Source organism: Pleurodeles waltl, chromosome 2_2, assembly GCF_031143425.1.
Source record: "Pleurodeles waltl isolate 20211129_DDA chromosome 2_2, aPleWal1.hap1.20221129, whole genome shotgun sequence".
Classification (NCBI taxonomy): domain Eukaryota; kingdom Metazoa; phylum Chordata; class Amphibia; order Caudata; family Salamandridae; genus Pleurodeles; species Pleurodeles waltl.
Genome location: NC_090439.1, coordinates 1,181,395,315 through 1,181,418,586, shown reverse-complemented (window position 1 = coordinate 1,181,418,586; position 23,272 = coordinate 1,181,395,315). Strand labels below are relative to the sequence as shown.

The following is a 23,272-nucleotide window of genomic DNA, read 5'->3' as shown; positions in this document are numbered from 1 at the left end:
ATTGAAGCCATCAATTAAGTGCCGGCGTCTGTGCATTACTAGCAGGGATCACAATGATGTGCCTCAGTGAGAAACAACTATACTGGTTTGTTTTCAAGGGCTATTTAAAAAACTTTTCCTTGGATGGCTTATTGCCTTTGAAGAAAGAAGATACTACCTTATTTATTCAAAGAGCAGGGGATTCACCATCAACAAATACTCAGGTCATTCAGACACTTTGCAAATCCCTATTTGGGTGAAAACAGCCATTTGTGCCCCAATAATAATTCTAAACTTATTGCAAATTGCACTGTTTCTCGGCATGATTTTCACCAGGTTAAGACTGGAAACAATACTTCAGTCAAACACTGCTAATTGCAACAATGCACAGCTCAGAACTGAGATCTTTCTTGCGATCAGTGGGTTAACCCTATTCAACAGGTTGAAACCCTGGAATGCCACAGTCCACAGCATCACAACTTTCAAGTGTGCAATTTCTGCACTGTTGTTTGCAAGGCTCTATCAACAAGTAATCTTTGAAAGGATGGAAGAAATGTAAGCTACTTACCGGTAGATAAGAAATTTAAAGGGGTGCCACAAAATGTTTGAAAGCACAAGTCAACTATCCAATGTAGTCACTGGTGCTATCCAGAAGAACCAGAGGTAACGGGGTCCGGTCTCTAATCTCCTCTTAGGATGTCTAAATTTTACAGAAGTTTAGGACCCAACTGTTTATGGTAATTTTGCTATAGATGTACTAGTGGGCCACCACCCACAATTGAGTCAAAAGGGTTCCTCACATTTAACCGCTGAGCTCGATGGCTTCATCATTTAAAATGAGATGTAGACTTTAGAGATAGGACTGGACAGTGGCTTCAAGAATGGGTTACGTCACGGTCTGTCATCATATTAAAAATAGCTGCCCATGCTAAAGGAAGGGTTTATTGGAAAGATGGAGCATGGGTTGATGAAATTGTGTGGTAGGGTTGACTAAATTATACAGCAAGAGAAGACAAATTATGCAGCATAACATATTTATGCTAGTATTACTACATTATTTTCTCATTTTTACTCATTACCACTGTCTGAGCAAAGTTTCTCCTCATCAGTACCAGTTGCTAAGCAACAGCAAGATGACCAGTGAAGGCCTGAAGAGGGGAGCAATGCGCCTAGATGTGTGTGTCATAAACAGAGTCAAAGGTCTATGTATGCTAATGACATTCAAGATTTAAACATTTATTGACGTGTTACTTTAGAGGTGCCTGTCTCACCCATGTGACTTACTCTTTCATGGGTCGGTTTGGGAGGTTTCACTTTTGTCTACCTCATGGGCGTTATTACTTATTTCAACAATTATAATGTTACAAGGAGAGGTAGTTAGTATTTGTACTTGCACCACTGACAATCTGTGTATCTGTTTTTAACAGGAATGAGCACTACAGCAACAACCACCGCAGGCACCACAACACCTGCGACTACCACAAGCAGCACACATTCTGAGACAACAGGTACACTTTGAGTCTTTATTTCTGCTGAATGATTTATTGGTAACTGAGGGACACATCTATGAAAGAATTTAGCAGTCACAAATGGCATATTGGGTTATTTTCTACTGCTAAAAAAGGCTTTCTACATGTACTAACCCTATTTTGCGAATCGGTAACCTTTTACTGACTTGCACAATAGGGTTTGCGATTCCGTATTAGGATGGGGTGTGTGATGAGTGTCCATTCCTAATAACCACTCTCATTGGTATTTGCGAATGTTATGAGACCTAGAATACGGTTGCAAAACATTCGCATTTTACCCAAAATTTTAATTAGGAGTAAACAATGCACAAATTGGAAGGGGCCCCCAGGGGACCCCTTCCCCTTTGTCAATGGGGGCACCAACATTTTTTCAGAGCACGCAGAATGTACACAGACCAGTGCCTACTCTTAAAAAATGAAAAGAAAACTTTTCATTTTTTTGTTGAAATACATCCTGTTTTTCTTTAAGGAAAACAGACTCTAATTAAAAACAAGCATTTGCAATGCAATAGGTCTCACATTTGCTCGAGTTAGAGCTGTTATTATTGTAAACCCCTAACTGGACTTTTCTTGCCACATATATTGAAAATGAAACGTAATTCAATTTCACACGTGCGACCCGATTCAAAGCCTCACACCATGAGCATGAAGGAGACACAAAAAAGGAAAAACAAGTTTGCTTGCAATCAAACATACCAGCAAAAGTGCAATTAGCCATGTTAATGGGTCGATGTCAAAGGCGGTAACCAAAGCACCAGAAGGAGAGATAAACGTGTAACATTTACCAATGATAACAAAGGATTTTTGTAGGGCAAGCCCATGAACGAGCGATAGTAATGGGCGTGAGGGCGGGGTGCGGATAAAAGTACAAACAGATAACAACGCATAGAAAAAAGAAGCGCTTCTGCGCTATTATGCTCATCCTAAAAAGGGTGGTGGGTTAGAAAGAGATGTGTGGTAGAGTTTTAGAAAACCTAAAAAGTTGTTTTATTTGAAATGTACTACAGAAATTGTAGGGGCATTGCAAAAGAAAAAAAGAACTTTTGATATAGCAATTCACCAGACAATGGACTTCAGATGCAGAAACATTAAGCATGTTATGTATCACGTGTCTACACAGCTTAACATGCCTAATATTTATGTATAAAATTAAAATAAGAACAAAATATTTTTTCACAGAGAACTACAATTAAATGAAGCAACTGGTTAACTGAACTTACAAATGTAGAACAAGAAATAAAGTCCTGACATTATTAAAAATAAATGACCTGTAGAAAGACTGGAAGATGTAGTTTTACCTTGCTGGATTTCTTCATGCGAATTAGGATGAACAAATGGATCCGGTGACAAAGATTAGCTATTATAAAACTGGCTTAAATGGAGCATTTGACGTTTAAAGTAAGCTAAAGTTTTATTTCTAAACATGTGAAACGTAGGTAGAAATATATGAAATAAAATGTCTGGTCTATAGGCAGTTGAGGTACAATCACTAAGGCCAACATCAAAGGAATTGCTGCAGAGGAAGTACGCAGTGATGTAGTTTGAAGAAGACCGTCTCTCCTTTCAGGACTAGAAAGCACTGGACAACCAAAAGGAATGCTATGATTCTGTGATTCAGATGACTACTTCTGGATGGTGGTCCTCCATTTGGCTGTCTGTGTTTTAGTTGTACTGCTTGAGCAATTTCTTCCAAGATGGATCGAAGAGAGGTCTTGTCATCGAGCAGTTGGTCAGTTACTTTGTCTAGCTCATGACTTTCAAGTTAAAAGACTTTAGCCATTCCTCACGCCTCATGAAAAGGCCCATGTCCATGAACTTAAAAATTGTAATATAAATGTACACAATTCTGCTCATCTAAAGCTGAGCATTTAGTACTAGTATAGGACTTTCGTTGGACAACAGGGAATTGAAGCCATCAATTAAGTGCCGGCGCCTGTGCATTACTAGCAGGGATCACAATGATGTGCCTCAGTGAGAAACAACTATACTGGTTTGTTTTCAAGGGCTATTTACAAAAGTTTTCCTTGGATGGCTTATTGCCTTTGAAGAAAGAAGATACTACCTTATTTATTCAAAGAGCAGGGGATTCACCATCAACAAATATTCAGGTCATTCAGACACTTTGCAAATCCCTATTTGGGTGAAAACAACCATTTGTGCCCCAATAATAATTCTAAACTTATTGCAAATTGCACTGTTTCTCGGTATGATTTTCACCAGGTTAAGACTGGAAACAATACTTCAGTCAAACACTGCTAATTGCAACAATGCACAGCTCAGAACTGAGATCTTTCTTGCGATCAGTGGGTTAAACCTATTCAGCAGGTTGAAACCATGGAATACCACAGTCAACAGCATCACAACTTTCAAGTGTGCAATTTCTGCACTGTTGTTTGCAAGGCTCTATCAACAAGTAATCTTTGAAAGGATGTAAGAACTGTAAGCTACTGACTGTCCGGTAGCTAAGAAATTTAAAGGGGTGCCACAAAATGTTTGAAAGCACAAATCAACTATCCAATGTAGTCACTGGTGCTATCCAGAAGAACCAGAGGTAACGGGGTCCCGTCTCTAATCTTCTCTTAGGATGTCTAAATTTTACAGAAGTTTAGGACCCAACTGTTTATGGTAATTTTGCTGTAGATGTACTAGTGGGCCACCACCCACAATTGAGTCAAAAGGGTTCCTCACATTTAACCGCTGAGCTCAATGGCTTCATCATTTAAAAAGAGATGTAGACTTTAGAGATAGGACTTGACAGTGGCTTCAAGAATGGGTTACTTCACGGTCTGTCATCACATTAAAAATAGCTGCCCTTGCTAAAGGAAGGGTTTATTTTAAAGATGGAGCATGGGTTGATGAAATTGTGTGGTAGGGTTGACTAAATTATACAGCAAGAGAAGACAAATTATGCGTCATAACATATTTATGCTAGTGTTACTACATTATTTTCTAATTTTTACTCATTACCACTGTCTGAGCAAAGTTTCTCCTCATGAGTACTAGTTGCTAAGCAACAGCAAGATGACCATTGAAGGCCTGAAGAGGGGAGCTATGCGCCTAGAGGTGTGTGTCATAAACAGAGTCAAATGTCTATGTATGCTTGACATTCAAGATTTAAACATTTATTGACGTGTTACTTTAGAGGTGCCTGTCTCACCCATGAGACTTACTCTTTCATGGGTCGGTTTGGGAGGTTTCACTTTTGTCTACCTCATGGGCGTTATTACTTATTTCAACAATTATAATGTTACAAGGAAGGGTAGTTAGTATCAGTACTTGCACCACTGACAATCTGTGTATCTGTTTTTAACAGGAATGAGGACTACAGCAGCAACCACCGCAGGCACCACAACACCTGCGACTACCACAAGCAGCACACATTCTGAGACAACAGGTATACTTTGTGTCTTTATTTCTGCTGAATGATTTATTGGTAACTGAGGGACACATCTTTGAAAGAATTTAGCAGTCACAAATGGAATATTGAGTTATTTTCTACTGCTAAAAAAGCCTTTCTACATGTACTAACCCTATTTTGCGAATCAGCAACCTTTTACTGACTTGCAAAATAGGGATTGCGATTCCGTATTAGGATGGGGTGTGTGATGAGTGTCCATTCCTAATAACCACTCTCATTGGTATTTGCGAATGTTATGAGACCGAGAATACGGTTGCAAAACATTCGCATTTTACCCAAAAATTTAATTAGGAGTAAACAACGCACAAATTGGAAGGTGCCCCCAGGGGACCCCTTCCCCTTTGTCAATGGGGGCACCAACATTTTTTTCAGAACACGCAGAATGTACACAGACCAGTGCCTACTCTTAAAAAATGAAAAGAAAACTTTTCATTTTTTTGTTGAAATACAACCCGTTTTTCTTTAAGGAAAACAGAGTCTATTTAAAAACAAGCATTTGCAATGCAATAGGTCTCACATTTGCTCGAGTTAGAGCTGTTATTATTGTGAACCCCTAACTGGACTTTTCTTGCCACATATATTGAAAATGAAACGTAATTCAATTTCACACATGCGACCCGATTCAAAGCCTCACACCATGAGCATGAAGGAGACACAAAAAAGGAAAACCAAGTTTGCTTGCAATCAAACATACCAGCAAAAGTGCAATTAGCCATGTTAATGGGTAGATGTCAAAGGCGGTAACCAAAGCTCCCCAAGGAGAGATAAACGTGTAACATTTACCAATGATAACAAAGGATTTTTGTAGGGCAAGCCCATGAACGAGCGATAGTAATTGGCGTGAGGGCGGAGTGCGGTTAAAAGTACAAACAGATAACAACGCATAGAAAAAAGCAACGCATCCACGCTGTTATCCTCAACCTAAAAAGGGAGGTGGGTTAGAAAGAGATGTGTGGTAGAGTTTAGAAAAGCTAAAAAGTCGTTTTATTTGAAATATACTACAGAAATTGTAGGGGCATTGCAAAAGAACAAAATGACTTTTGATACAGCAATTCCCAGACAATGGACTTCAGAGGCAGAAACATTAAGCATGTTATGTATCAGGTGTCTACACAGCTTAACATGTCTAATATTTATGTATAAAATTTAAATATGAACAAAATATTTTTTCACAGAGAACTACAATTAAATGAAGCAACTGGTTAACTGAACTTACAAATGTAGAACAAGAAAGAAATACCTGGCATTCTTAAAAATAAATGACCTGTAGAAAGACTGGAAGATGTAGTTTCACCTTGCTGGATTTCTTCATGCGAATTAGGATGTGCAAATGGATCCGGTGACATAGATTAGCTATTATAAAAAACGCTTAAATGGAGCATTTGACGTTTAAAGTAAGCTAAAGTTTTATTTGTAAACGTGTGAAACGTAGATAGAAATATATGAAATAAAATGTCTGGTCTATAGGCAGATGAGGTACAATCACTAAGGCCATCATCAAAGGAATTGCTACAGAGGAAGTACGTAGTGATGTAGTTTGAAGAAGAACGTCTCTCCTTTCAGGACTAGAAAGCAATGGACAACCAAAAGGAATGCTATGATTCTGTGATTCAGATGACTACTTCTGGATGGTGGTCCTCCATTTGGCTGTCTGTGTTTTAGTTGTACTGCTTGAGCAATTTCTTCCAGGATGGATCGAAGAGAGGTCTTGTCATCGAGCAGTTGGTCAGTTACTTTGTTTAGCTCATGCCTTTCAAGTTAAAAGACTTTAGCCATGCCTCGCGCCTCATGAAAAGGCCCATGTCTATGAACTTAAAAATTGTACTAAATATACACAATTCTGCTCAAATAAAGCTAAGCATTTAGTACTAGTATAGTACTTTCGTTGGACAACAGGGAATTGAAGCCATCAATTAAGTGCCGGCGTCTGTGCATTACTAGCAGGGATCACAATGATGTGCCTCAGTGAGAAACAACTATACTGGTATGTTTTCAAGGGCTATTTAAAAAAGTTTCCCTTGGATGGCTTATTGCCTTTGAAGAAAGAAGATACTACCTTATTTATTCAAAGAGCAGGGGATTCACCATCAACACATACTCAGGTCATTCAGACACTTTGCAAATCCCTATTTGGTTGAAAACAACCATTTGTGCTCCAATCATAATTCTAAACTTATTGCAAATTGAACAGTTTCTCTGCATGATTTTCACCAGGTTAAGACTGGAAATAATACTTCAGTCAAACACTGCTAATTGCAACAATGCACAGCTCAGAACTGAGATCTTTCTTGCGATCAGTGGGTTAACCCTATTCAGCAGGTTGAAACCCTGGAATGTCACAGTCCACAGCATCACAACTTTCAAGTGTGCAATTTCTGCACTGTTTTTTGCAAGGCTCTATCAACAAGTAATCTTTGAAAGGATGGAAGAAATGTAAGCTACTGACTGTCCGGTACCTAAGAAATTTAAAGGGGTGCCACTAAATATTTCAAAGCACAAATCAACTATCCAATGTAGTCACTGGTGCTATCCAGAAGAACCAGAGGTAACGGGGTCCGGTCTCTAATCTCCTCTTAGGATGTCTACATTTTACAGAAGTTTAGGACCCAACTGTTTATGGTAATTTTGCTATAGATGTACTAGTGGGCCACCACCCACAATTGAGTCAAAAGGGTTCCTCACATTTAACCACTGAGCTCAATGGCTTCATCATTTAAAAGGGAGATGTGGACTTTAGAGGTAGGACTTGACAGTGGCTTCAAGAATGGGTTACGTCACGGTCTGTCATCATATTAAAAATAGCTGCCCTTGCTAAAGGAAGGATTTATTGGAAAGATGGAGCATAGGTTGATGAAATTGTGTGGTAGGGTTGACTAAATTATACAGCAAGAGAAGACAAATTATGCAGCATAACATATTTATGCTAGTATTACTACATTATTTTCTCATTTTTACTCATTACCACGGTCTGAGCAAAGTTTCTCCTCATCAGTACCAGTTGCTAAGCAACAGCAAGATGACCAGTGAAGGCCTGAAGAGGGGAGCTATGCGCCTAGATGTGTGTGTCATAAACAGAGTCAAAGGTCTATGTATCCTAATGACATTCAAAATTCAAAAATGTATTGACGTGTCACTTTAGAGGTGCCTGTCTCACCCATGAGACTTACTCTTTCATGGGTCGACTTGGGAGGTTTCCCTTTTGTCTACCTCACTGGCGTTATTACTTATTTCAACAATTATAATGTTACAAGAAGCGGTAGTTAGTATCAGTACTTGCACCACTGACAATCTGTGTATCTGTTTTTAACAGGAATGAGCACTACAGCAGCAACCACCGCAGGCACCACAACACCTGCGACTACCACAAGCAGCACACATTCTGAGACAACAGGTACACTTTGTGTCTTTATTTCTGCTGAATGATTTATTGATAACTGAGGGAAACATCTATGAAAGAATTTAGCAGTCACAAATGGCATATTGGGTTATTTTCTACTGCTAAAAAAGCCTTTCTACATGTAGTAACCCTATTTTGCGAATCAGTAACCTTTTACTGGCTTGCACTATAGGGTTTGCGATTCCGTATTAGGATGGGGTGTGTGATGAGTGTTCATTCCAAATACCCACTCTCATTGGTATTTGCGAATCTTATGAGACCGAGAATACGGCTGCAAAACATTCACATTTTACCCAAAATTTTAATTAGGAGTAAACAATGCACAAATTGTAAGGGGCCCCCAGGGGACCCCTTCCCCTTTGTCAATGGGGGCACCAACATTTTTTCAGAGCACGCAGAATGTACACAGACCAGTGCCTACTCTTAAAAAATGAAAAGAAAACTTTTCATTTTTTTGTTGAAATACATCCTGTTTTTCTTTAAGGAAAACAGACTCTATTTAAAAACAAGCATTTGCAAAGCAACAGGTCTCACATTTGCTTGAGTTAGAGCTGTTATTATTGTAAACCCCTAACTGGACTTTTCTTGCCACATATATTGAAAATGAAACGTGATTCAATTTCACAAGTGCGACACGATTCAAAGCCTCACACCATGAGTATGAAGGAGACACAAAAAAGGAAAAACAAGTTTCCTTGCAATCAAACATACGTGCAAAAGTGCAATTAGCCATGTTAATGGGTCGATGTCAAAGGCTGTAACCAAAGCGCCCCAAGGAGGGACAAACGTGTAACATTTACCAATGATAACAATGGATTTTTGTAGGGCAAGCCCATGAATGAGCGATAGTAATGGGCGTGAGAGCGGGGTGCGGATAAAAGTACAAACAGATAACAACGCATAGAAAAAAGCTGCGCTTCCGCGCTGTTATGCTCAACCTAAAAAGGGAGGTGGGTTAGAAAGAGATGTGTGGTAGAGTTTAGAAAACCTAAAAAGTCATTTTATTTGAAATATACTACAGAAATTGTAGGGGCATTACAAAAGAAAAAAATTACTTTTGATATAGCAATTCACCAGACAATGGACTTCAGAGGCAGAAACATTAAGCATGTTATGTATCAGGTGTCTACACAGCTTAACATGTCTAATATTTATGTATACAGTTAAAGTAAGAACAAAATATTTTTTCACAGACAACTACAATTAAATGAAGCAACTGGTTAACTGAACTTACAAATGTAGAACAAGAAAGAAAGACCTGACATTCTTAAAAATAAATTACCTGTAGAAAGACTGGAAGATGGAGTTTCACCTTGCTGGATTTCTTCATGCAAATTAGGATGAGCAAATGGATCCGGTGACATAGATTAGCTATTATAAAACTGGCGTAAATGGAGCATTTGACGTTTAAAGTAAGCTAAAGTTTGATTTGTAAACGTGTGAAACGTAGGTAGAAATATATGAAATAAAATGTCTGGTCTATAGGCAGTTGAGGTACAATCACTAAGGCCATCATCAAAGGAATTGCTAAAGAGGAAGTACGTAGTGATGTAGTTTGAAGAAGAACGTCTCTCCTTTCAGGACTAGAAAGCAATGGACAACCAAAAGGAATGCTATGATTCTGTGATTCAGATGACTACTTCTGGATGGTGGTCCTCCATTTGGCTGTCTGTGTTTTAGTTGTACTGCTTGAGCAATTTCTTCCAGGATGGATCGAAGAGAGGTCTTGTCATCGAGCAGTTGGTCAGTTACTTTGTTTAGCTCATGCCTTTCAAGTTAAAAGACTTTAGCCATGCCTCGCGCCTCATGAAAAGGCCCATGTCTATGAACTTAAAAAGTGTACTAAATATACACAATTCTGCTCAACTAAAGCAGAGCATTTAGTACTAATATAGGACTTTCGTTTAGACAACAGGGAATTGAAGCCATCAATTAAGTGCCAGCGCCTGTGCATTACTAGCAGGGATCACAATGATGTGCCTCAGTGAGAAACAACTATGCTGGTATGTTTTCAAGGGCTATTTAAAAAAACTTTTCCTTGGATGGCTTATTGCCTTTGAAGAAAGAAGATACTACCTTATTTATTCAAAGAGCAGGGGATTCACCATCAACAAATCCACAGGTCATTCAGACACTTTGCAAATCCCTATTTGGGTGAAAACAGCCATTTGTGCACCAATCATAATTCGAAACGTATTGCAAATTGCACTGTTTCTCTGCATGATTTTCATGAGGTTAAGACTGGAAACAATACTTCAGTCAAACAATACTTCAGTCAAACACTGCTAATTGCAACAATGCACAGCTCAGAACTGAGATCTTTCTTGCGATCAGTGGGTTAACCCTATTCAGCAGGTTGAAACCCTGGAATACCACAGTCCACAGCATCACAACTTTGAAGTGTGCAATTTCTGCACTGTTTGTTGCAAGGCTCTATCAACAAGTAATCTTTGAAAGGATGGAAGAAATGTACGCTACTGACTGTCCGGTACCTAAGAAATTTAAAGGGGTGCCACAAAATATTTCAAAGCACAAATCAACTATCCAATGTAGTCACTGGTGCTATCCAGAAGAACCAGAGGTAACGGGGTCCGGTCTCTAATCTCCTCTTAGGATGTCTACATTTTACAGAAGTTTAGGACCCAACTGCTTATGGTAATTTTGCTATAGATGTACAAGTGGGCCACCACCCCCAATTGAGTCAAAAGGGTTCCTCACATTTAACCACTGAGCTCAATGGCTTCATCATTTAAAAGGGAGATGTGGACTTTAGAGGTAGGACTTGACAGTGGCTTCAATAATGGGTCACGTCACGGTCTGTCATCATATTAAAATTAGCTTCCCTTACTAAAGGAAGGGTTTATTGGAAAGATGGAGCTTGGGTTGATGAAATTGTGTGGTAGGGTTGACTAAATTATACAGCAAGAGAAGACAAATTATGCAGCATAACAGATTTATGCTAATATTACTACATTATTTTCTAATTTTTACTCATTACTACTGTCTGAGCAAAGTTTCTCCCCATCAGTACCAGTTGCTAAGCAACAGCAAGATGACCAGTGAAGGCCTGAAGAGGGGAGCTATGCGCCTAGATGTGTGTGTCATAAACAGAGTCAAATGTCTATGTATCCTAATGACATTCAAAATTAAAAAATGTATTGACATATCACTTTAGAGGTGCCTGTCTCACCCATGAGACTTACTCTTTCATGGGTCGGCTTGGGAGGTTTCGCTTTTGTCTACCTCATTGGCGTTATTACTTATTTCAACAATTATAATGTTACAAGGAGCAGTAATTAGTATCAGTACTTGCACCACTGACAATCTGTGTATCTGTTTTTAACAGGAATGAGCACTACAGCAGCAACCACCGCAGGCACCACAACACCTGCGACTACCACAAGCAGCACACATTCTGAGACAACAGGTACACTTTGTGTCTTTATTTCTGCTGAATGATTTATTGATAACTGAGGGAAACATCTATGAAAGAATTTAGCAGTCACAAATGACATATTGGGTTATTTTCTACTGCTAAAAAAGCCTTTCTACATGTACTAACCCTATTTTGCGAATCAGTAACCTTTTACTGACTTGCACAATAGGGTTTGCGATTCCGTGTTAGGATGGGGTGTGTGATGAGTGTCCATTCCAAATACCCACTCTCATTGGTATTTGCGAATGTTATGAGACCGAGAATACGGCTGCAAAACATTCACATTTTACCAAAAAATTTTATTAGGAGTAAACAATGCACAAATTGGAAGGGGCCCCCAGGGGACCCCTTCCCCTTTGTCAATGGGGGCACCAACATTTTTTCAGAGCACGCAGAATGTACACAGACCAGTGCTTACTCTTAAAAAATTAAAAGAAAACTTTTCATTTTTTTGTTGAAATACATCCTGCTTTTCTTTAAGGAAAAACAGACTCTATTTAAAAACAAGCATTTGCAAAGCAATAGGTCTCACATTTGCTTGAGTTAGAGCTGTTATTATTGTAAACCACTAACTGGACTTTTCTTGCCACATATATTGAAAATGAAACGTAATTCAATTTCACAGGTGCGACTCGATTCAAAGCCTCACACCATGAGCATGAAGGAGACACAAAAAAGGAAAAACAAGTTTCCTTGCAATCAAACATACCAGCAAAAGTGCAATTAGCCATGTTAATGGGTCGATGTCAAAGGCTGTAACCAAAGCGCCCCAAGGAGGGACAAACGTGTAACATTTACCAATGATAACAAAAGATTTTTGTAGGGCAAGCCCATGAATGAGCGATAGTAATGGGCGTGAGAGCGGGGTGCGGATAAAAGTACAAACAGATAACAATGCATAGAAAAAAACAGCGCTTCCGCGCTGTTATGCTCAACCTAAAAAGGGAGGTGTGTTAGAAAGAGATGTGTGGTAGAGTTTAGAAAACCTAAAAAGTCATTTTATTTGAAATATACTACAGAAATTGTAGGGGCATTACAAAAGAAAAAAATAACTTTTGATATAGCAATTCACCAGACAATGGACTTCAGAGGCAGAAACATTAAGCATGTTATTTATCAGGTGTCTACGCAGCTTAACATGTCTAATATTTATTTATACAATTAAAGTAAGAACAAAATATGTTTTCACAGAGAACTACAATTAAATGAAGCAACTGGTTAACTGAAATTACAAATGTAGAACAAGAAAGAAAGACCTGACATTCTTAAAAATAAATGACCTGTAGAAAGACTGGAAGATGTAGTTTCACCTTGCTGGATTTCTTCATGCGAATTAGGATGGGCAAATGGATCCGATGCCATAGATTAGCTATTATAAAACTGGCTTAAATGGAGCATTTGACGTTTAAAGTAAGCTAAAGTTTTATTTGTAAACGTGTGAAACGTAGGTAGAAATATATGAAATAAAATGTCTGGTCTATAGGCAGATGAGGTACAATCACTAAGGCCATCATCAAAGGAATTGCTACAGAGGAAGTACGTAGTGATGTAGTTTGAAGAAGAACGTCTCTCCTTTCAGGACTAGAAAGCAATGGACAACCAAAAGGAATGCTATGATTCTGTGATTCAGATGACTACTTCTGGATGGTGGTCCTCCATTTGGCTGTCTGTGTTTTAGTTGTACTGCTTGAGCAATTTCTTCCAGGATGGATCGAAGAGAGGTCTTGTCATCGAGCAGTTGGTCAGTTACTTTGTTTAGCTCATGCCTTTCAAGTTAAAGACTTTAGCCATGCCTCGCGCCTCATGAAAAGGCCCATGTCTATTAACTTAAAGATTGTACTAAATATACACAATTCTGCTCAACTAAAGCTGAGCATTTAGTACTAGTATAGGACTTTCGTTGGACAACAGGGAATTGAAGCCATCAATTAAGTGCCGGCGCCTGTGCATTACTAGCAGGGATCACAATGATGTGCCTCAGTGAGAAACAACTATACTGGTATGTTTTCAAGGGCTATTTAAAAAAACTTTTCCTTGGATGGCTTATTGCCTTTGAAGAAAGAAGAAACTACCTTATTTATTCAAAGAGCAGGGGTTTCACCATCAACAAATACACAGGTCATTCAGACACTTTGCAAATCCCTATTTGGGTGAAAACAACCATTTGTGCACCAATCATAATTCGAAACGTATTGCAAATTGCACTGTTTCTCTGCATGATTTTCACCAGGTTAAGACTGGAAACAATACTTCAGTCAAACACTGCTAATTGCAACAATGCACAGCTCAGAACTGAGATCTTTCTTGCGATCAGTGGGTTAACCCTATTCAGCAGGTTAAAACCCTGGAATGCCACAGTCCACAGCATCACAACTTTCAAGTGTGCAATTTCTGCACTGTTTTTTGCAAGGCTGTATCCACAAGTAATCTTTGAAAGGATGGAAGAAATGTAAGCTACTGACTGTCCGGTACCTAAGAAATTTAAAGGGGTGCCACAAAATATTTCCAAGCACAAATCAACTATCCAATGTAGTCACTGGTGCTATCCAGAAGAACGAGAGGTAACGGGGTCCGGTCTCTAATCTCCTCTTAGGATGTTTACATTTTAAAGAAGTTTAGGACCCAACTGTTTATGGTAATTTTGCTATAGATGTACTAGTGGGCCACCACCCACAATTGAGTCAAAAGGGATCCCCACATTTAACCACTGAGCTCAATGGCTTCATCATTTAAAAGGGAGATGTGTACTTTAGAAGTAGGACTTGACAGTGGCTTCAAGAATGGGTTACGTCACGGTCTGTCATCATATTAAAAATAGCTGCCCTTGCTAAAGGAAGGGTTTATTGGAAAGATGGAGCATGGGTTGATGAAATTGTGTGGTAGGGTTGACTAAATTATACAGCAAGAGAAGACAAATTATGCAGCATAACATATTTATGCTAGTATTACTACATTATTTTCTAATTTTTACTCATTACCACTGTCTGAGCAAAGTTTCTCCTCATCAGTACCAGTTGCTAAGCAACAGCAAGATGACCAGTGAAGGCCTGAAGAGGGGAGCTATGCGCCTAGATGTGTGTGTCATAAACAGAGTCAAAGGTCTATGTATCCTAATGACATTCAAAATTAAAAAATGTATTGACATGTCACTTTAGAGGTGCCTGTCTCACCCATGAGACTTACTCTTTCATGGGTCGGCTTGGGAGGTTTCGCTTTTGTCTACCTCATTTGCGTTATTACTTATTTCAACAATTATAATGTTACAAGGAGCGGTAGTTAGTATCAGAACTTGCACCACTGACAATCTGTGTATCTGTTTTTGACAGGAATGAGCACTACAGCAGCAACCACCGCAGGCACCACAACACCTGCGACTAGCGACACACATTCTGAGACAACAGGTACACTTTGTGTCTTTATTTCTGCTGAATGATTTATTGATAACTGAGGGAAACATCTATGAAAGAATTTAGCAGTCACAAATGACATATTGGGTTATTTTCTACTGCTAAAAAAGCCTTTCTACATTTTCTAACCCTATTTTGCGAATCAGTAACCTTTTACTGACTTGCACAATAGGGTTTGCGATTCCGTATTAGGATGGGGTGTGTGATGAGTGTCCATTCCAAATACCCACTCTCATTGGTATTTGCGAATGTTATGAGACCGAGAATACGGCTGCAAAACATTCACATTTTACCAAAAAATGTAATTAGGAGTAAACGATGCACAAATTGGAAGGGGCCCCCAGGGGACCCCTTCCCCTTTGTCAATGGGGGCACCAACATTTTTTCAGAGCACGCAGAATGTACACAGACCAGTGCCTACTCTTAAAAAAATAAAAGAAAACTTTTCATTTTTTTGTTGAAATACATCCTGTTTTTCTTTAAGGAAAACAGACTCTATTTAAAAACAAGCATTTGCAAAGCAATAGGTCTCACATTTGCTCGAGTTAGAGCTTTTATTATTGTAAACCACTAACTGGAATTTTCTTGCCACATATATTGAAAATGAAACGTAATTCAATTTCACAGGTGCGACCCGATTCAAAGCCTCACACCATGAGCATGAAGGAGACACAAAAAAGGAAAAACAAGTTTCCTTGCAATCAAACATACCAGCAAAAGTGCGATTAGCCATGTTAATGGATCGATGTCAAAGGCTGTAACCAAAGCGCCCCAAGGAGGGACAAACGTGTAACATTTACCAATGATAACAAAGGATTTTTGTAGGGCAAGCCCATGAATGAGCGATAGTAATGGGCGTGCGAGCGGGGTGCGGATAATAGTACAAACAGATAACAATGCATAGAAAAAAGCAGCGCTTCCGCGCTGTTATGCTCAACCTAAAAAGGGAGGTGGGTTAGAAAGAGAAGTGTGGTAGAGTTTAGAAAACCTAAAAAGTCATTTTATTTGAAATATACTACAGAAATTGTAGGGGCATTACAAAAGAAAAAAATAACTTTTGATAGCAATTCACCAGACAATGGACTTCAGAGGCAGAAACATTAAGCATGTTATGTATCAGGTGTCTACACAGCTTAACATGTCTAATATTTATTTATACAATTAAAGTAAGAACAAAATATGTTTTCACAGAGAACTACAATTAAATGAAGCAACTGGTTAACTGAACTTACAAATGTAGAACAAGAAAGAAAGACCTGACATTCTTAAAAATAAATGACCTGTAGAAAGACTGGAAGATGTAGTTTCACCTTGCTGGATTTCTTCATGCGAATTAGGATGAGCAAATGGATCCGATGACATAGATTAGCTATTATAAAACTGGCTTAAATGGAGCATTTCACGTTTAAAGTAAGCTAAAGTTTTATTTGTAAACGTGTGAAACGTAGGTAGAAATATATGAAATAAAATGTCCGGTCTATAGGCAGATGAGGTACAATCACTAAGGCCATCATCAAAGGAATTGCTACAGAGGAAGTACGTAGTGATGTAGTTTGAAGAAGAATGTCTCTCCTTTAAGGACTAGAAAGCACTGGACAACCAAAAGGAATGCTATGATTTTGTGATTGAGATGAGTACTTCTGGATGGTGGTCCTCCATTTGGCTGTCTGTGTTTTGGTTGTACTGCTTGAGCAATTTCTTCCAGGGTGGATCGAAGAGAGGTCTTGTCATCGAGCAGTTGGTCAGTTACTTTGTATAGCTCATGACTTTCAAGTTAAAAGACTTTAGCCATGCCTCACGCCTCATGAAAAGGCCCATGTCCACGAACTTAAAAATTGTACTAAATATACACAATTCTGCTCAACTAAAGATGAGCATTTAGTACTAGTATAGGACTTTCGTTGGACAACAGGGAATTGAAGCCATCAATTAAGTGCCGGCGCCTGTGCATTACTAGCAGGGATCACAATGATGTGCCTCAGTGAGAAACAACTATACTGGTTTGTTTTCAAGGGCCATTTAAAAAACTTTTCCTTGGATGGCTTATTGCCTTTGAAGAAAGAAGATACTACCTTATTTATTCAAAGAGCAGGGGATTCACCATCAACAAATACTCAGGTCATTCAGACACTTTGCAAATCCCTATTTGGGTGAAAACAGCCATTTGTGCCCCAATAATAATTCTAAACTTATTGCAAATTGCACTGTTTCTCGGCATGATTTTCACCAGGTTAAGACTGGAAACAATACTTCAGTCAAACACTGCTAATTGCAACAATTCACAGCTCAGAACTGAGATCTTTCTTGCGATCTGTGGGTTAACCCTATTCAACAGGTTGAAACCCTGGAATACCACAGTCCACAGCATCACAACTTTCAAGTGTGCAATTTCTGCACTGTTGTTTGCAAGGCTCTATCAACAAGTAATCTTTGAAAGGATGGAAGAAATGTAAGCTACTGACCGGTAGATAAGAAATTTAAAGGGGTGCCACAAAATGTTTGAAAGCACAAGTCAACTATCCAATGTAGTCACTGGTGCTATCCAGAAGAACCAGAGGTAACGGGGTCCGGTCTCTAATCTCCTCTTAGGATGTCTAAATTTTACAGAAGTTTAGGACCCAACTGTTTATGGTAATTTTGCTATAGATGTACTAGTGGGCCACCACCCACAATTGAGTCAAAAGGGTTCCTCACATTTAACCGCTGAGCTCGATGGCTTCATCATTTAAAATGAGATGTAGACTTTAGAGATAGGACTGGACAGTGGCTTCAAGAATGTGTTACTTCACGGTCTGTCATCATATTAAAAATAGCTGCCCTTGCTAAAGGAAGGGTTTATTTTAAAGATGGAGCATGGGTTGATGAAATTGTGTGGTAGGGTTGACTGAATTATACAGCAAGAGAAGACAAATTATGCGTCATAACATATTTATGCTAGTGTTACTACATTATTTTCTCATTTTTACTCATTACCACTGTCTGAGCAAAGTTTCTCCTCATGAGTACTAGTTGCTAAGCAACAGCAAGATGACCAGTGAAGGCCTGAAGAGGGGAGCTATGCGCCTAGAGGTGTGTGTCATAAACAGAGTCAAAGGTCTATGTATGCTAATGACATTCAAGATTTAAACATTTATTGACGTGTTACTTTAGAGGTGCCTGTCTCACCCATGTGACTTACTCTTTCATGGGTCGGTTTGGGAGGTTTCACTATTGTCGTCCTCATGGGCGTTATTACTTATTTCAACAATTAAAATGTTACAAGGAAAGGTAGTTAGTATCAGTACTTGCACCACTGACAATCTGTGTATCTGTTTTTAACAGGAATGAGCACTACAGCAGCAACCACCGCAGGTACCACAACACCTGCGACTACCACAAGCAGCACACATTCTGAGACAACAGGTACACTTTGTGTCTTTATTTCTGCTGAATGATTTATTGGTAACTGAGGGACACATCTTTGAAAGAATTTAGCAGTCACAAATGAAATATTGGGTTATTTTCTACTGCTAAAAAAGCCTTTCTCCATGTACTAACCCTATTTTGCGAATCAGTAACCTTTTACTGACTTGCACAATAGGGTTTGCGATTCCGTATTAGGATGGGGTGTGTGATGAGTGTCCATTCCTAATAACCACTCTCATTGGTATTTGCGAATGTTATGAGACCGAGAATACGGTTGCAAAACATTCGCATTTTACCCCAAAATTTAATTAGGAGTAAACAATGCACAAATTGGAAGGGGCCCCCAGGGGACCCCTTCCCCTTTGTCAATGGGGGCACCAACATTTTTTTAGAGCACGCAGAATGTACACAGACCAGTGCCTACTCTTAAAAAATGAAAAGAAAACATTTAATTTTTTTGTTGAAATACATCCTCTTTTTCTTTAAGGAAAACAGACTCTATTTAAAAACAATCATTTGCAATGCAATAGGTCTCACATTTGCTCGAGTTAAAGCTGTTATTATTGTGAACCCCTAACTGGACTTTTCTTGCCACATATATTGAAAATGAAACGTAATTCAATTTCCCACATGCGACCCGATTCAAAGCCCCACACCATGAGCATGAAGGAGATACAAAAAAGGAAAAACAAGTTTGCTTGCAATCAAACATACCAGCAAAAGTGCAATTAGCCATGTTAATGGGTAGATGTCAAAGGCGGTAACCAAAGCGCCCCAAGGAGGGACAAACGTGTGACATTTACCAATGATAACAAAGGATTTTTGTAGGGCAAGCCCATGAACGAGCCATAGTAATGGGCGTGAGGGCGGGGTGCGGTTAAAAGTACAAACAGATAACAAGGCATAGAAAAAAGCAGCGCTTCAGCGCTGTTATGCTCAACCTAAAAAGGGAGGTGGGTTAGAAAGAGATGTGTGGTAGAGTTTAGAAAACCTAAAAAGTCGTTTTATTTGAAATATACTACAGAAATTGTAGGGGCATTGCAAAAGAAAAAAATTAATTTTGATATAGCAATTCACCAGACAATGGACTTCAGAGGTAGAAACATTAAGCATGTTATGTATCAGGTGTCTACACAGCTTAACATGTCTAATATTTATGTATAAAATTAAAATAAGAACAAAATATTTTTTCACAGAGAACTACAATTAAATGAAGCAACTGGTTAACTGAACTTACAAATGTAGAACAAGAAAGAAAGACCTGACATTCTTAAAAATAAATGACCTGTATAAAGACTGGAAGATGTAGTTTCACCTTGCTGGATTTCTTCATGCGAATTAGGATGAGCAAATGGATCCGGTGACATAGATTACCTATTATAAAACTCGATTAAATGGAGCATTTGACGTTTAAAGTAAGCCAAAGTTTTATTTGTAAACGTGTGAAACATAGGTAGAAATATATGAAATAAAATGTCTGGTCTAAAGGCAGTTGAGGTACAATCACTAAGGCCATCATCAAAGGAATTGCTAGAGAGGAAGTACGTAGTGATGTAGTTTGAAGAAGAATGTCTCTCCTTTAAGGACTAGAAAGCACTGGACAACCAAAAGGAATGCTATGATTTTGTGATTGAGATGAGTACTTCTGGATGGTGGTCCTCCATTTGGCTGTCTGTGTTTTGGTTGTACTGCTTGAGCAATTTCTTCCAGGGTGGATCGAAGAGAGGTCTTGTCATCGAGCAGTTGGTCAGTTACTTTGTCTAGCTCATGGCTTTCAAGTTAAAAGACTTTAGCCATGCCTCACGCCTCATGAAAAGGCCCATGTCCACGAACTTAAAAATTGTACTAAATATACACAATTCTGCTCAACTAAAGATGAGCATTTAGTACTAGTATAGGACTTTCGTTGGACAACAGGGAATTGAAGCCATCAATTAAGTGCCGGCGCCTGTGCATTACTAGCAGGGATCACAATGATGTGCCTCAGTGAGAAACAACTATACTGGTTTGTTTTCAAGGGCCATTTAAAAAACTTTTCCTTGGATGGCTTATTGCCTTTGAAGAAAGAAGATACTACCTTATTTATTCAAAGAGCAGGGGATTCACCATCAACAAATACTCAGGTCATTCAGACACTTTGCAAATCCCTATTTGGGTGAAAACAGCCATTTGTGCCCCAATAATAATTCTCAACTTATTGCAAATTGCACTGTTTCTCGGCATGATTTTCACCAGGTTAAGACTGGAAACAATACTTCAGTCAAACACTGCTAATTGCAACAATGCACAGCTCAGAACTGAGATCTTTCTTGCGATCAGTGGGTTAACCCTATTCAACAGGTTGAAACCCTGGAATACCACAGTCCACAGCATCACAACTTTCAAGTGTGCAATTTCTGCACTGTTGTTTGCAAGGCTCTATCAACAAGTAATCTTTGAAAGGATGGAAGAAATGTAAGCTACTGACCGGTAGATAAGAAATTTAAAGGGGTGCCACAAAATGTTTCAAAGCACAAGTCAACTATCCAATGTAGTCACTGGTGCTATCCAGAAGAACCAGAGGTAACGGGGTCCGGTCTCTAATCTCCTCTTAGGATGTCTAAATTTTACAGAAGTTTAGGACCCAACTGTTTATGGTAATTTTGCTATAGATGTACTAGTGGGCCACCACCCACAATTGAGTCAAAAGGGTTCCTCACATTTAACCGCTGAGCTCGATGGCTTCATCATTTAAAATGAGATGTAGACTTTAGAGATAGGACTGGACAGTGGCTTCAAGAATGGGTTACTTCACGGTCTGTCATCATATTAAAAATAGCTGCCCTTGCTAAAGGAAGGGTTTATTTTAAAGATGGAGCATGGGTTGATGAAATTGTGTGGTAGGGTTGACTAAATTATACAGCAAGAGAAGACAAATTATGCGTCATAACATATTTATGCTAGTGTTACTACATTATTTTCTCATTTTTACTCATTACCACTGTCTGAGCAAAGTTTCTCCTCATGAGTACTAGTTGCTAAGCAACAGCAAGATGACCAGTGAAGGCCTGAAGAGGGGAGCTATGCGCCTAGAGGTGTGTGTCATAAACAGAGTCAAAGGTCTATGTATGCTAATGACATTCAAGATTTAAACATTTATTGACGTGTTACTTTAGAGGTGCCTGTCTCACCCATGTGACTTACTCTTTCATGGGTCGGTTTGGGAGGTTTCACTTTTGTCTACCTCATGGGCGTTATTACTTATTTCAACAATTAAAATGTTACAAGGAAAGGTAGTTAGTATCAGTACTTGCACCACTGACAATCTGTGTATCTGTTTTTAACAGGAATGAGCACTACAGCAGCAACCACAGCAGGCACCACAACACCTGCGACTACCACAAGCAGCACACATTCTGAGACAACAGGTACACTTTGTGTCTTTATTTCTGCTGAATGATTTATTGGTAACTGAGGGACACATCTTTGAAAGAATTTAGCAGTCACAAATGGAATATTGGGTTATTTTCTACTGCTAAAAAAGCCTTTCTCCATGTACTAACCCTATTTTGCGAATCAGTAACCTTTTACTGACTTGCACAATAGGGTTTGCGATTCCGTATTAGGATGGGGTGTGTGATGAGTGTCCATTCCTAATAACCACTCTCATTGGTATTTGCGAATGTTATGAGACCGAGAATACGGTTGCAAAACATTCGCATTTTACCCCAAAATTTAATTAGGAGTAAACAATGCACAAATTGGAAGGGGCCCCCAGGGGACCCCTTCCCCTTTGTCAATGGGGGCACCAACATTTTTTCAGAGCACGCAGAATGTACACAGACCAGTGCCTACTCTTAAAAAATGAAAAGAAAACATTTAATTTTTTTGTTGAAATACATCCTCTTTTTCTTTAAGGAAAACAGACTCTATTTAAAAACAAGCATTTGCAATGCAATAGGTCTCACATTTGCTCGAGTTAAAGCTGTTATTATTGTGAACCCCTAACTGGACTTTTCTTGCCACATATATTGAAAATGAAACGTAATTCAATTTCACACATGCGACCCGATTCAAAGCCCCACACCATGAGCATGAAGGAGATACAAAAAAGGAAAAACAAGTTTGCTTGCAATCAAACATACCAGCAAAAGTGCAATTAGCCATGTTAATGGGTAGATGTCAAAGGCGGTAACCAAAGCGCCCCAAGGAGGGACAAACGTGTGACATTTACCAATGATAACAAAGGATTTTTGTAGGGCAAGCCCATGAACGAGCGATAGTAATGGGCGTGAGGGCGGGGTGGGGTTAAAAGTACAAACAGATAACAACGCATAGAAAAAAGCAGCGCTTCTGCGCTGTTATGCTCAACCTAAAAAGGGAGGTGGGTTAGAAAGAGATGTGTGGTAGAGTTTAGAAAACCTAAAAAGTCGTTTTATTTGAAATATACTACAGAAATAGTAGTTGCATTGCAAAAGAAAAACATGACTTTTGATATAGCAATTCACCAGACAATGGTCTTCAGAGGCAGAAACATTAAGCATGTTATGTATCAGGTGTCTACACAGCTTAACATGTCTAATATTTATGTATAAAATTAAAATAAGAACAAAATATTTTTTCACAGAGAACTACAATTAAATGAAGCAACTGGTTAACTGAACTTTCAAATGTAGAACAAGAAAGAAAGACCTGACATTCTTAAAAATAAATGACCTGTAG

General features: G+C 38.9%; 1 protein-coding gene across 1 annotated transcript in view; it reads left to right on the top strand.

Annotated features, from left to right (window-relative positions):
* Positions 1-23,272, top strand: part of LOC138279109 (mucin-22-like) — a 386,267-nt gene that overhangs the window by 234,387 nt on the left and 128,608 nt on the right. Inside the window, exons 23-26 of the mRNA XM_069219373.1 lie at positions 8,237-8,317; positions 11,670-11,750; positions 15,086-15,160; positions 18,488-18,568. Of these exons, the coding sequence (XP_069075474.1) occupies positions 8,237-8,317; positions 11,670-11,750; positions 15,086-15,160; positions 18,488-18,568 (318 nt within the window). The remainder of the gene's footprint in view (positions 1-8,236; positions 8,318-11,669; positions 11,751-15,085; positions 15,161-18,487; positions 18,569-23,272) is intronic.